The 15,994-nt window shown below is 29.2% G+C and overlaps 1 protein-coding gene across 4 annotated transcripts in view; it reads right to left on the reverse strand.

Annotated features, from left to right (window-relative positions):
* Positions 1-1,385: 1,385 nt before the first annotated feature.
* The window catches only part of LOC123262278 (probable serine/threonine-protein kinase DDB_G0282963), a 53,914-nt gene continuing 39,305 nt past the window's right edge, over positions 1,386-15,994 (reverse strand). For 2 of the 4 annotated variants that reach the window (XM_044724459.1, XM_044724461.1), the window contains exons 6-10: positions 9,073-9,759; positions 8,072-8,083; positions 7,512-7,976; positions 5,024-5,491; positions 1,386-4,091 (exon numbers count right to left, since the gene is read on the reverse strand). In XM_044724459.1, coding sequence (XP_044580394.1) covers positions 1,795-4,091; positions 5,024-5,491; positions 7,512-7,976; positions 8,072-8,083; positions 9,073-9,759 — 3,929 coding nt within the window. In that variant the 3' untranslated portion in view covers positions 1,386-1,794. The remainder of the gene's footprint in view (positions 4,092-5,023; positions 5,492-7,511; positions 7,977-8,071; positions 8,084-9,072; positions 9,760-15,994) is intronic. The other 2 variants (XM_044724463.1, XM_044724460.1) reach the window with 2 other exon arrangements.

Raw genomic sequence — 15,994 nt, forward strand, 5'->3', positions numbered from 1 at the left:
GTATTTATCGACTGCCATAATCTTAAATTGGTGCTTTAAAAAAAAAATGATTGTAACATTTTATAAAATACATTAATATATTTTATGATTAAAATTGTTAAAGGCCAAAAAATACCTAATAAAATAATAATACTGTTTAAATAATTAATTTTATATTAATGCAATATTACAGCGTTAATAAATTATATTTATATATTCATCTATAATATGTATACATATTTAATTACAGGTTTAAGATGTATGAACATCACGTATTTTACATTATTATTATTATACTTATTATTATTATTTATCAAATATATACTTTCCCGATAGGATGAAAAGAAGAAAACAAAAACCAATTGACTTACTATTTGTTTTACAAAATAAAATAAAACCTTTGGTCTCTTAATTAGAAAACTCAAGTACTCGCATTGATGTTAATTGAAAAAAAAAAATTCAACTTTGGTAACAATTTTTATTAAAAATTAACCAAAGTTTAGCTGTTTGATTACTTTTTCCCTATCAATGCAATATCACATTGAATTTTCTTAAAATATACAAGTGAGCAATGTTAAATACTGCGATAGACATTATAATAATAATAATAATTATTTTATCAACTTTATTTTTACTTTGGACTAATGCATTCAGTACAGATTTATCTCGAATTCCAGATGCCATATATGGCACGGAAAGAACAAGATGACACTGGATATAATCTCAGATTATACTCAGTGATATCTGTAGTGAAAAAAAATTTCAAATAGTTTCTAGAAAAATCCAGATTATACTGCGTGATATCTAGATTATACTCATTGTAATCTGTGATTATATTCATTATAATCGGGATTATACTCATTATAATCTGGATTATACTAGCTACTATCTGAAATTTTTTTTCACTCAGTATAATCTGGGATGATATTCTGTATCATCTTGTTCTTTCCGTGATGAGAGAATATAAAAAATTTTTTTTTCGGAAATCGACGTATAGTTTCGTCCGAAATGTGCAGAAATAAAAAAAAAAATTTTATACGCCTTAAGGGCGTATAATAAAAATTCTATTTTTTTTTTCTAAGACCAAACAAATTTTTATTTTGGAAAAAAATTTTTTTCTGCATTTCTGCACATTTCATGAAAAAAAATTTCTCCGAACTAAAAATTTTTTTTTGGACAGAAAAAAAAATAGAATTTTTATTATATACTTTTGTGGCATCTGTAACGCGATATACTTTATCGTGATTAAAAATCTTAAAACCACGATTTTTTTTCTCACCGATGACAAAATTAACGCGTAAATTGGCACCGTTTAATACACTTTAATGCAAGTACGCTAGTAAAGGAAATTACTCAATTATTCTTTAACAATAAAAAAAAAAATTAAATTTAGTACAATTTTTTTCACGTAATTTCCGCAGTTATTTCTCTCAAAGAAATTTGAATGCATGTAATATAACAATAACTAAGCGCAAGCTATTTACAGCAAATATTAATATCAATTTGATTAGATTTCCACTGCTAATTAAATTGCCTGTCGTTACAATTGAGCTTGACAGTAACAACTAAACTAAATAATAAATTTATAATTACACAATAATTACAACTCGAGTCAACAAACCGCTACTGGCGCTTGTTTAATAAAATAATAAATATTTTTTTTTTTTTTTTTTTTTTTCTCCAAATTAACCGACCTATCAAGTCTGACCCGACTTTCTACATTACAAAAATATAATCTTAAAATAAATTTAATTAAACAATATACAACAATACAATTAATGAAAAAATTAACAAACAAAACAAAAATCGATAAATTCAAGAAACAGTGCTGACATTCCTCAATTTATCTCGTCCAAAACACCGAATAGACTCCAGCAGCTGATCCCGGGAGTCTTTACCAACCGGCATTGACAAAGGCCTGGCACGACAATTATTATTATTTTTTAGCGTCACACCAGTAATAATTGGCATCGTCGGGGGCGGTGGCACCTGTGAAATTTTATTGGCCTGAACTTTGAACCCCTTGGGAGCCGTCGCGGGACCGTTTAGCTTAGTAATGGTATTATTATTATTAAACTTTTTCTGCCCATTAAGGTGGTGGTCGATGTCAACAACGGATGTGTACTTTTTAACCAAGCCATTTGAATTTACTGTGGGAGGTTTGAAGGGTCCATTAGCAGCAGACACTTTAATTGGATTTTTATTATTAGCTGCCTCAACACTGGACCTTCCGTCAAAAATATCCGAGTAACGATTAACTGAATTGTACTTGGAATTATTTTTAGATCTTAAATTAACTTTACCGAAAGCTTGAGTTAGTTCTTTAAAATTAACCGGTCTGGTATCAATTTTATTATCATCATCATCAGTGACTTTAAATTCCGGTTTGTCATTATGAGATTTCTTCAGTTCGACATTTGTTACGACCGGTTTGTCCTCGTCTTTCGTTCTCGTATGTAATTTTGCAATATTAAACCTCTTAAATTCCGAGTCTTCATTATTAACATTATTATTAATATTATTATTATTATTGCCTCCAGAGAACGCATTAATTTTACTATCGCCGCGCTTAACAGATACCACACTATCATTACAATCAAAATTACTCTTGATACTCTTTGGTAAAGTTTTAACATAATTACTACAATTATTAGAGCCGACGTTGTCACTCGGGCTGTTTAAATTAACAAGTGTTTTATTACCGCTGGTATTTGTATTAGCGCCAAATTTATAATCAGTGTCCATTTTTATCTGGACATTAGCACGAGGACGTTCTGACCAACTACCGAGACTTATTGCAGGTGGTCCGGTGTACCTGTAACGCTTTATCTCCTCCGGGTTTGATTTCCGTACTGGAGATTCATTTTCTCCAGATTTATCATCAGCGTTCAATTTAACTTGACCGGATTTATCATTAGTCTTATTCTCACCGGATTGATTATCATCCAGAGTGCTTTTTAATTGCGGCAAAATACTCTTTAGTAGTTGAACGGATTGCAATCCTCGGTCTTGGGGATTATTTGATAATAATTTTGAATAATTAGCCGGCTTGGTATCTTCTTGGGTGCCATTAGTCTCACAAGTGTTGTGATTTAAATTAGTGACACTTGTTGACTTGATCATATTATTATTATTATTATTATTGCTACTGTCAACCACATCAATGGTTTTAAATTCTCGGTACTTGGAATTATTTGTCAAAACAATGTAACTTTTTGAACGGTGCACTGGATTGGTTGAAAATTCTTTTTCTTTATCAGGTAATTTTTTTTCAACTTCAAAATCTTTATTATTATTATTATTAAATTTAGAAATAGAATTTCCATTAATATTTCTTGACAAAGTCGCAAAAGTTTTAACAATTCTCTCGTCAGCATGATTGACATTTTTTGGCGTGGAATCTTTAGCGTCAAAAATATTCAAGCTTTTTTGTCTCGCATAAGTTGTAATAGTAAAATTCGGCAAAGTATTTTCAATTGGAGCAACTTTGGGTGTAGATGTTTCAATAGAAGATTTTCTTGACTCAACAGACGGGTTGTTAGTTTGATTCAAACAGCCGTTTTCAATCTTGCTCTCCAATTCGGTGATAACATTTCTTCTTAACTCGACGTTTTTATTTTCCAAAGAATTGTCGCTTTCTGGTTTTTTGTCCTCGAAATTATCTAGGACGCGGTCTAATTTCTTGATAGCTTTATCGACAACGTCTACGTCAATTGCAATCGGGTCCTTGAATGCTTCTACAGAGCGCAGTGTTATTGTCTCATAGCTATCCAGCGATCCTGTCTCATCCCGAAATGCAGAAGGTGGGTCTGGCAATTGATACTCCCATTCTGTACCTGATAAATCTTCTCCGTTTGCTGATACATAGTCTGAAGTGTCTTGCTGTGAATTATATGTTGAGTTTTGTGCATCTGAATTTTCATTGTTGTTGTTGTTGTTGTTGTTGTTGTTGGGTGATAAATTATCTTGAGTTTTATTTAATTCAGAGATTTTTTCCGGATCAGTGGGTTTTATTTCGCTGGACTTGGCTCGCTCCTCGGACGGAATAACGCTGGCCAGAGTTGTTGATACTTTTTCTAGCAGACGATCGATTTCGGTTTGACTTTCATTCCCTAAAAAATAAATAACTTTGTATAAGTAAGTTAATACAAATAGACAAAAAATAAATTGAACAAGTAATAGGATTTATTTGTTATAAAAAAATTAAAAAATACGGTATTGACTAAAATTGAAAAGTAGAAGAGCAAAAAAGTATTTTAAATTATTAATTTTTTATAAAAAATTTACAACCATAGTGCAGTAAATTAACTTGAAAGTTTTGAACTCATGCAATAATTTGTTAAAATTAATGATACTTAAATTAGCTGACAATTTTTTTTTCATTTTATAATAAATCAATTGCAATAAATGACATTAAAATTAGCACTTGATTATTTAAAAAAATTTTTTAACAAAAATTTATTTTTTAAAAATTTCTAAGTGCCAAATTTTTTTTTGCCATAATTTATTTGTTAAAAAAAATTATTAAAATTATTAAATATCTGCTAAATTAATTTTCATAATAAATGTTTCTAAAAATATTCACTAATAATTTTTTTTAATGATAATTTAATTACTAAAAAAATTTCTTAATTTTTTCATAGTTTATTAATTAAATAAATAAATAAATTCATTTTCATAATAAATGCTTCTAAAAATATTCACTAATAATTTTTTTTAATGATAATAATAATGGTTTATTTAATGATAATTTAATTACTAAAAAAAATTTCTAAATTTTGTCATAGTTTATTAATTTAAAAAATTATTAAAATTATTAAATATCTACTAAAATAATAAATACTTCTAAAAATATTCATTAATAATTTTTTTTAATGATAATTTAATTACTAAAAAAATTTCTAAAATTTGTCAACTTCAGTATCATTAAAATTAACAGAAAAAAAAAATAAAAAAAAAAAATGCACAGCTCTGAGTAATAAACAGCCTGTAAAAATAATAAATAAATATCCAAAGTTAGTGTTAGTAGGCTAACGACATGCACCTGCTTTCCCTGTCCCTTGACTACAGTGTTCCCCTTCCTCGGGCTGGGTAGAGTGTGTTAAGTTTTCCATAGGTAGACTTAAATTAGTGCCAGTTGTTATAAATGGGTGATATTGTTCTTTGTTAGGCGTGTTGCTGCTAGACAATGCATTCCAAGGGCTTTCTATGTCCAGTTTTGTTCTACCAGCAGCTTCCATATCCGGCGATCTCGAGGAGAGATCCGAATTTAATGCACTCGAGCTCTCACTAGTTACTCCAGCAACATTTAAAGTTACAGGGTCATAATTTTCCTTTATTTCTTCCTCAGTTTCAGATTTATTTTTTATTTTCGACTCCTGATCATTGTCTTCGTTAGTCGTCGGTAAACTTTGTTCTACTTCGCTAGCGGTCTTTGCTGACAAAGCTGAGCTTACACGCTTTGGAACTACTGGCCCTTTATTACGTGGTTTAGGAATAGGTGCAATTCCAGCTGGAGAAAAAATATAAAATAGCCATCACCAGTTTCTTGAATAAAATAAAATAATGTGCAATGCAATTTTAAAAAAAAAAAAAAAAAAAAAGCAAGAGGTAATAAATAAATAAATATATTAGATGAAATCTATAAGCAGGTAATTAAGCAAACAGGAAAAGACATTTCAAAAATATCTATTTACAATTATTTTTATTACGTACTTTTTAATTACGCAATTAAAAATTATCTATGTTATTAAGAGAATAAGAATAATTTTGTTTCCAGGATAGTCATATGATAAAATCGTTTTTTTTTTAAATGAAATTTAGTGTCATTGCAAAGGTCTTAATTATTATGATAAATATTTAGGAAATGACCTTGTATCTTGTGAACTATTGACATTTTTAAAGATATAAGCTCATACTGATGTTACAATCATCGAGACCTTTCATTTGAGTACCCACATCAATTTTTCATATATTTTATATATTTATATATATTATATATATGTATATATGAAAAATATATAAAAAATGCATGTGGGTATTTAAATTAAAGGTCTCGATGAGTGTAACATCGAAATGAGTTTATATCTTAAAAAATGTCAATAATTATGAAATGACCTTGTATCTTGAGAACTATTGAAATTTTTAAAGATATAAGCTCACTTCGATGTTACATTCATCGAGAGCTTTCATTTGAGTACCCACATCAATTTTTCATATATTTTATATATTTATATATATATTACATATATGTATATATGAAAAATATATAAAAATACCATGTCGGTACTCAAATGAAAGCTCTTGATGAGTGTAACATTGAGATGAGTTTATATCTTTAAAAACGTCAATAGTTAAAAAAATACAATGCAATTTAACAAGTCATTATTTAATAAAGCAAAATTTTACTGCTTCAAGCAAGGTTGTTAGTTATTAATTAACATTTTTGTCGGAAGATATTTATCGATGGATAAAAAATTTATTGTAAAAATAAAATAAAAAAATAATGAAAACAATTGTATTGAAAATAATAAATAAAATTGGAGTTATTAAAATAAATATTGACGAATTGAATAAATAAGCGATAAAATAAATGAAAAAATTATGTAAATTAGGGATTTAAAATACCGTTTGTCTGAATAATAAAATAAATGGAATGAAATTAAAAATAAGTTTAATTAAATTGATAAATGATAATTAAATAAAAATTCAAACAAAAAATTCTTCAAGCTTACTGTCTAATATAAAATTCAATCTATTAATAAAGTTATTCCAATTTTCATTAGACTCCTGGCGGCTAACCAGCCCGGGAGGCGGTGGCTTAAGTATGCTCAATTTATTATTAATACCAATATTAACATTTGATTTATTAGATAACGGAAATGACGGGATGCCTTTTATATCACTGGGAATAATGTCTTCAGCAGTGCCAACCGGTGCTTTTTTAATGTCAACAGGTTTCTCAGTGATAGACGGAGGTACGGTGCCTAAAATCTCTAAATTACTCAGTCGCGATGATGAATTGTTTTTAAAAACATCATACTCAGATATTGAGTTTGACTTTCTCGTTCTCATTCCACCACCATTTAATTTTAATAAATCATTATTATTATTAGCTGTTTTAATCGCCGGATCTTCTTCTAATTTAAGGTCACTGACACCTACAACTCGATCTTTGCTCCGCCTTTGATTACAATCGCTTGAATTTAAGCTACGTGAATATTTAACCGTCCTCCTATCTTTATCTATATTTAACTTGTCACTTGTCCGGTTATCTAATTTTATGTTAGATATTTTTAAAAAATTTTTTCTTCTGTCTTGATAATTTTTATCTAATTTTAATTTAATCTTGTTATCATTTTCAAAATAATTAAACTTATTTCTATTTATTGATTTTTTTCCAACATAATCATTATTATTATTATTATTTTCAATAATTTCTTCTTCATAAATTTTTTCATAAGAATTTTGCGACACAAAACTAAAAGCTACTTCGTTATCATCAAAACTTTTTTTACTACGAACAAACTTACCTCTTTTAACTCTAGCCTCTACATAATTATTTTCTTGGCATAAAGCTTCAACAGGAACAGGAGCAGGAGGTACCGCAACTTTTTCAACAGGAGTGGAGGATTTTTTCTCAATAACTACAGAGACTTCAATAGGTATTGGTGCTTTTTTGACTGGCTCAAAAGCATCTCTATCTATCGGGCTACTGTCTTTAGACAATTTAACAAGGTCCCGTTTAGGAAGACTGTCAAAGTTGAAATCGCTGGTCTTAATGGTATGACTAACACTGCTGACTACAATGTCCGAGTTTGCTTTCGAGTGAGTTTCTGTTTCTGACGCAGCAATATCGGACGGAGGCTTCGATACACCCATGTCCGAAGTTAGAGACTCCTCTGAGTCAACAATACGCTCCAAGGCTTGTGATGATATCGCCGAGGACAGTGGCCTACTCACCGGCGGCTGAGGCGCTGCTCGTTTCTTTCTAATACCTTTAATAAAAATTATTTTGTTATCGTCGATAAACATCACCGTCTATTATTAATGCTTTATCATTTAGTGTTAAATATTAATTTTATTAACTCACTTGAATTCGTTTCTGATTATGCAAACAAATTAATTTTATTATTATTATCAATTGAAATTTTTTTTTAAAAAAATTTATTGCCTTTTTTAATTAAATTAAATAATTATAAAAATATTTGTATGGTTAAAAAAATTTTTTTTTGATAAAATTGATCAATTTAATTAAAAAAAAAAAACAATAAATTTTTTTTTTTTCGTAAAATTTAATGCCTTCTAATTAAATTAAATAATTATAAATATAGAAAATATTTATACAATTAAAAAAATGTTTTTTTAATTAAAAATTGATCAATTTAATAAATTTAAAAAAATTTTATTAAAAAAAAATAAATTTTTTTTTTTCATAAAATTTAATGCCCTCTAATTAAATTAAATAATTATAAAAATATGGAATATTTATAAAGTTGAAAAAAAATTGTTTTTAATTTAAAATTGATCAATTTAATAAATTAAAATAATTGATTTTTAAAAATTTTTGTAAGTGTATAATTTTTTAAACTAAAATAATCAAAAAAATTTTTTTTGATAAAATTTAATGCCTTTTTTAATGAAATTAATTAATTATAAAAATATAAAATTTTTGTATAGCTAAAAAAATTTTTTTTTTAATTTAAAATTGACCAATTTAATAAATTAAAAAAAAAATGTTTTATTTTAATAAAATTTAATGATCTTTCTAATGAAATTAATTAATTAGAAAAATATAAAATATTTAAACAGTTAAAAAAAATTTTTTTTTTCAATTAAAAACTAACCAATTTAATAAATTAAAAAAATCGATTTTTAAAAACTTCCTTGCGTGTATAATAATTTAAATAAAAATAATTTTATAAAATAAAATGTCAGACTCATTATAAAGGACACTACTTATCTATAAAACTTATATAAAAATTTTATAATCAACATCATTACTTTAATTAAATAAAATAAAATAACTAAACTAATTAGCAGTTAATTAAATTAATTAAATATAATTAAATAAATAATAAAAGTAAACCTTACCAGTAGAGCTTAATGATGTATTACTATTAGCATGACTAAGCCCACCAGAACTAATCGCTAAATTACAGAGGCTCTTGCTGGCCTGGGAAGTCAGAGCGAGTTTTCGCGGCTCCAACTTGCTGCTGGGCGGGCGAGCTCTCCTGGGGAGAGTTTCCGGCATTCTACCAGCAGAATCCGGATTATCGCTGAGGACTGAAGCCTCGTGGTAGCCAGAGCTGTCGCTGCTATTACGACTGTGAGTTATTACCAGCTTGTCCTCAGTGGTCTCACAGTCTTTGTTATTAGTCTTGGCGTTAACCACATCGTTTTCCCTCGACGCAGATTGACGAGACGGAGGGTTGGGCGCAGGTCGTCTTTTTCTCAGTGGCCTTGTCGGGACCGGCGCGACCAGGGGACTTATGCTTCTTCCAGTGTCGTCGCTCCTCGCGGGAGAAACACTTCTCGCCCCGTAGCTCCCGCTCTCGGTGCTCACCGACGAGCTCTCCTTCGAGGACTTCTTGAACATGAACCCAAAGATACTTTGCTTCGCTTGATGACGTCGTCGCTCCTCTTGACGCTGCAGGACCATTATGTCCTGGGAACTCAGAGCTGAGCTCAGACTCTGGCCTTGCTTTGCATACAAGGTTACTTCTTGGAGTTGGTAATCTTGGAGAGATAATGACAAGTCCAATACTTCTTTGTGGTTACCTAAAAAATTACAATTTTTTTTTTGTTTATTTAAAAAAAATTTTTTTTTTATATTTAATCATTGTAAAAATTTTCAGGTTTATGCTATAAAGAATTTTAGTTGACATTTTTAATAAAATTATTTTTTTAACTTTACATCTCAATTATTTTACTCTTAATTATATAAAAATTAATTTGGCATATACTTTATAATTTTATAACAAATAAATTACGGCAGAAAAAATTTAGAAAAAAAAATTGACATGTAGAAACTTTTAAAAATTAAAAATTCAATTTTTTAAAAATAACTTTTTTAACTTCCCGCTAAAAATCTCAGATTTTCAAAAATCGGGAAGTTATTGTTTTCACCCCGTTTTACAAAAATCGAGTTTTCATCAAATCTCGATGTTTGAAGGTCACAGAAAGCTTCCCTGACTATTTTTACGATGATGTCCGTACGTCTGTATGTATGTGTGTGTGTGTGTGTGTGTGTATGTAAACCTCTTGTAACTTTTGAACGACTTGACCGATTTCATCGCGGTTGGTGGCATTCGAAAGGGCTTCACTAAACTTAGATTTCCTGAAAATTTGAACCGATTCGGACCGGTAGATTTCGAGAAAATTCAAAAAGTGAAAAGAAGTGAAAAAAGTTGTTTTTAATTTTTTCAAATATCTCCGAATTGGCTAAACCGATCGGTCTCAAAATCTAATCAGCTCTTAACCTTGAAAACCCCCATCGATCGCCACCAAAAACGTTAGAATCGGTTGATGCGTTCGTGAGATATCGTTGTCGAAAAAAATCGAAAAAAGTGTTTTTTTGTAATAACTTCGAAATTCATGGCTCGATCGATTTAAAGTTGAAAATTTTTCATGGAGCTTCAAAAACTGCGTCGATTGCCGCCAACCGCGTGAAAATCGGTTCATTCATTCAAAAGTTATAGCAGTTTGAAAATTGAATAAATCGTGTTTTATCAAATTTTGATAAGACTTTTGAGCTCGAAGAGCTCAAAAGCTTAAAACAGCTACTTTTTTTATAGAGCTCAAAAAAGTACATCGATTGTCGCCAACCACGTGAAAATCGGTTGATTCATTCGAAAATTATAACAGTTTGAAAATTATAAAAATTGTGTTTCATCGAACTTTGATAAGACTTTTGAGCTCGAAGAGCTCAAAAGCATAAAACAGCTATTTTTTTTTTTTTTCATTGCTTATACAATGACAACTTAATGAATATTATTTTATTGTAATTAATTTAACAAAAATTATATCAACTTATTATATTTACCGATCAGTATAGCCGAGCAGTCTAAGGCATAAAACCGACGCCTAGATCGAATAAAGTACTGAATCCAGACTCTAGCATAAACAGGATTTTTTTCACTAGTACCTCAGGTATACTTGGACTGGGAGGCCGCTAGATGGCGCGCCGACAGTAATTACGACCGGGTTTTCTGTGGTTTCCCTAATCAAGTCACTATATTGAAAAAGCAGTAACTAGTGCATTCTCAATACAGGCAAATGCAAGTACAGATTAATTAAAAATCGGCCATAGCTACAAAAAATGGCAAGAAATAAAAGTAAAAGGCAGGATTGAATGATATAAAGTAGAGTCCTTAAATGTAAACAGCAATTATCACTGTTATACATGAAATCTATAATAATAAAAAAAAAGTTTGGCAAATCTTAAAATGCAAGCTTCATAGCGGTCGTTCAATTTTTACAAAAAAGAAAATGATCATTTATCAAATTCAAGTTTTGCATCATTTCCTGAGAAGAAAGTTCTATAGCGCATGTGCCAATCTCAATTTTTTTTGGATCGATTTATGTATTATTTTGAGCTCTCCGAGCTTGGAGAGATAGCTTTTCTATGCTTCTTCGAGCTCAAAAGTCTAAAAATTATACTATCTCATCAAAAACGATCCGAAAAGAAATGTTATGTGAACTTATGCAAAATTATGTAAAGTTATGTGAAGTTATGTGGGAAAAACACTTGAACGAATTGATTGAAATTATGTGAAATTATGTGAAATTATGTGGTTATGTGCAGAATACACTTTTCGGTTTTCTTTCGTTCATGATATCTCTTAAACGAACTGGCTGAAATTATGTGAAATTATGTGCAGGAAACACTTTTCGGTTTTGTTTCGTTCATGATTTCTCTTGAACGAATCGACTGAAATTATGTGAAATTATGTGAAATTATGTGAAGTTATGTGCAGAAAACACTTTTCGGTTTTCTTTCGTTTATGATATCTCTTGAACGAATTGACTGCACTGATAGAAGAATTTATTTGTATTAAATAATATTTGTTAATAGCTAACAAATCATTTATTAGAGACCATTTTTTAATGTTAAATAAATATTTCTTAGTATTCAAAATGATTTGTTTGTATTCAATAAATCTGATATTCATTTATTAAGTATTAATAAATCTTTTTAAATACTAAGAAATATTTGTTAAGGCCTAACAAATGGCTTCTAACAAATGATTTGTTAAATATTAACAAATCTTTTTAACTATAACAAATCTATTAGTGTGAAGTTATGTGAAATTAAATTCTATGTCAAAAGTATAGAAAGACTATCTCTTTGAGCTTGGAGAGCTCAAAATAAGACATAAGTTGTTTTTTTGAGCTCGAAGAGCAATTATTAGTGCGATTTTAAGCGCCTAGGTATGTAAATGGCGGGAAGTTGCAGGGATGGCCTTCAGGGTCAACCGTTTGTCTAATTTTTTTGTTAAATAAAATTAAAAAATTCTCAAGTTACTGCTAACTTTAATGTCATCTTAATTATGCGTAATTCTGAAATTAAGAGAATTTTTTTTGATAAATAAACTATTTATGGGCGCCAAATTCAGTATTTAGTATACTAGCTACTTAAACGGTAGAATAACAGGGTTAACTAGTGGGAAATTTCGAAATAATAAAATTCGCCCTAAATTTGTAAAATCTCTCGTAGAATCGAAAACAGGCGCAAGCAAAAATTTTCAAACTCGCTATTAGTTAAATAATTGTCAAGAGCCAATAATTTTTTGTAATATATGTATAATTGGTAAAAAGAAACTTATTAACAATGGTGTAAAGTGTTAGTGTCTTAGCAATAATAAAAAAATATAGAGCTAAATATGTAAGGAGGTTATTATGTTGACATATGATTAGAGAATAAAGACACGTTGTATCACGCCATATATTGGACGTGTATTACACCCACTTGAAACTCCACAGAGAGAATTCATTGCCGCTGACAACAGACAATGTACCTGCTTAATTCTAAAAGACCTTATTTATAGACGTACGTTTGGTTTATTCGTTCCTGAAGGTGAAAAAATATTGATGGACAAGTTAATTGCTGAAAACATAGATTTCATGAAGCTAGCACACACCTACGAACAAAATATTATTCAAGGGGAGTTAAAAACAAAAGTGCTTAAGTATGATGATGAAAGTATAACGTATTATGACCTCATAATGTCATGCTTGGATGATAAAAAATTACGTTTGATAGTGAAAAATAAATCCTTAATAGACACGTTCGAAAATACCTTCCCGAAACCTATATGCCCTTCTTTTTTTATGGAACCTAATAGTGACTTTGATGTTGCTTCTTTTCTTGTTGAAGTTTTTTATACTGCTGATTATTTTTTCTTCCGAAAACAAATTTCGAATAGAATAAAAAAATTTTCAAGAAGACTTGAGTCTGGGCTGTCTGATTATTTTTTCAATTACGGAAAAATTCCCACTGAGTAGGTCCCCCCTTTCCCCTATCCGTTCTTTCCCAACTCCCTTAAAAAAATTTGCTTTAATATGGCTCTTTACCGTAAGATGGACGGTGGCGTTGTTTGCTCGGTGGGTCTTATATACGTGACTGAATAAAGTAGTCAGTACTTGTCTCGGATAGCTTAACTGGTAGAGCCCTTGGCGCGTAACCGAGAGATCTGGGTTCGATTCCCAGTCTGGGCTGTCTGATTATTTTTTCAATTACGGAAAAATTCCCACTGAGTAGGTCCCCCCTTTCCCCTATCCGTTCTTTCCCAACTCCCTTAAAAAAATTTGCTTTAATATGGCAGTTGAAGCAGTTAGAAGCATTAAAAAGAGTAGAAAATCTCCATAAAGCTATCCCTTTGCCATGTGAATTGGTAATAATAATATCTGAATATTTTAATTATCAAGACTTCAAAAATTTTATTCAGGCTTTTTATTTATAATATGTTCACTTTTGTAAACAATATTAAATAATTGTATTAGTAGTAAATAATAAAAAATAATAAACAAATGATTATCTTGATATTTATTTATTCTCATTATTCTTAACTCTATAAAAGAGCTCAAAAACATCATAAGTGAAATTTTAAGCGCCTAGGTATGGAATTAGCGGAAAGTTGCAGAGATGGCCTTCAGGGTCAACCGTTTTCTAAATTTTTTTTTTTATATTTAAATTTATAAAATTGTAATATAAAATTCTATTGGACTTAAAAAATAGCTAAATATTAGAGATATAATATTTAATCTATTTTTACGTAATTAAAAAATTGAAAAATTTTTTTAATTTATTTTATAAATAAAATTTTTATAAAAAAAAAAAAAACTTTTTTTTATTTATTTATTTGATATTTTGACATAATTCAACTGTAAGTATGTCATCGCTAATAAAATAGTTTATGTTCAATGGATATTGGATAAAAAATAAGAAACATATATAAATGGCTTCTGAAGCCTTATAAAAATCCGAATACATGTGTTGGTCAAAGTTAAATATATGTACTGATGTTTCAGGAACATATACAAGGATCCATTTATATTTAATGTGTGAAGAAATAAAGGAGCGAACAAGTTGACAGTACCCAGTGTCTCATTAGCGATAATGTTGAATGTATTCGCAGAGATCGTTTTGCAGAATGACTTAGCAAGTGGTGAAAACCGTCAGAGAAGATAACACATATGTCATTTAGTTTTTAAAAAAACCCACTAAAAGATCCGGAGAAAATTTATAGAAATCACCATGAAATTATTTTATTTTTTGCTTTAATAGCTGTTAAATTTTTATTTACTATTTAAAAAAATTTATTTAAATCAATTTGATTGACGGGTTGAAGGTTTTTTGGTTTACTTTAAAGATAAAATCGCTTAATAAAAAATTATGTAGGTAATGTAAGCGGTAACGAGAATGAAACTGATAACTCTCGGTGCATCTGAAAGTATCGCCAGAAAAGGAATTAATAATTCGAGTGAAACTTTTTAAGAAAAAAACTAATGAATAGATTTTTATCACCGGCTTTTAATAACAATAATAAATAATTTGCTTTGAGAATAAAAGTCTTGTGAGAATAAAAAAAAATAAATAAATGACAATTAGAGAACAATTAGATGAATAAGTTGGATCTAAATGACGTTTTATAAGGACTATGTGTAAAAATGAGGTCAATAGACTTCTCAACTGTAAATTACTTACATGAGGAAATTGCATAAAAGTACTTGCTTGTGTTCTCTATTTGGAAACTTTTGTATTTTTACCACACAAATATATCTCATGTGTGTGTAATTGAGTCAGACAATTCATCGTACATTACCAGTATATTTAAGAGTACAAACGATCTCTTAGAGATAATAAGTAACAATTATTGCTGATAATGCAACACAATAAATAATAATTTTTTTTTTATAAAAATAAAAATACCTATGACGAGGTTTTGTAATAACACTGACTGAGTAGATAAGACTGCTAATGTTTTTTAATTAGATAAAAAAAATTTATTATATTTTTAATTATTGAAGATTACTTGGGGAATTTTTCAGGTAAGTTTGCTGATAAATTTAAAATCCATTTAGCAGAAGCCATCGAGATATGCGGGAGCGAGAAGTTGTTGTTGGCTGGAGGAATGAAACGCAGAATGATCAAGAGAAAATCACCGGGTTCGCAATAACATCAACCTAGCGTACCGTCTATCTGCTAGCATCTCTAGATTAACCGCATACCGGTTATTTCCATCTACAATCAGCGACGTACTCTGTCCAGCAGCAACTTTTCTTCTTCTTATTTTATATACTCTATTCTATTCCCTCTTTGCTTTGCTCGGACGTGAAGATATGATAAATTATTCTTCCCGAGTAAGCTCTGATGTTAGCATTAGAATTATTATTACCGGAGAATTTTAAAATAATAATTTAGATTTTATAATTTAACCGCACGATTTAGTAGACTAGAATAAAAGATTATGTTTATTATCTAATATCTCAACCTGCTATTTATATTAGCGGC

The sequence above is a fragment of the Cotesia glomerata genome, linkage group LG3, assembly GCF_020080835.1.
Source record: "Cotesia glomerata isolate CgM1 linkage group LG3, MPM_Cglom_v2.3, whole genome shotgun sequence".
NCBI lineage: Eukaryota > Metazoa > Arthropoda > Insecta > Hymenoptera > Braconidae > Cotesia > Cotesia glomerata.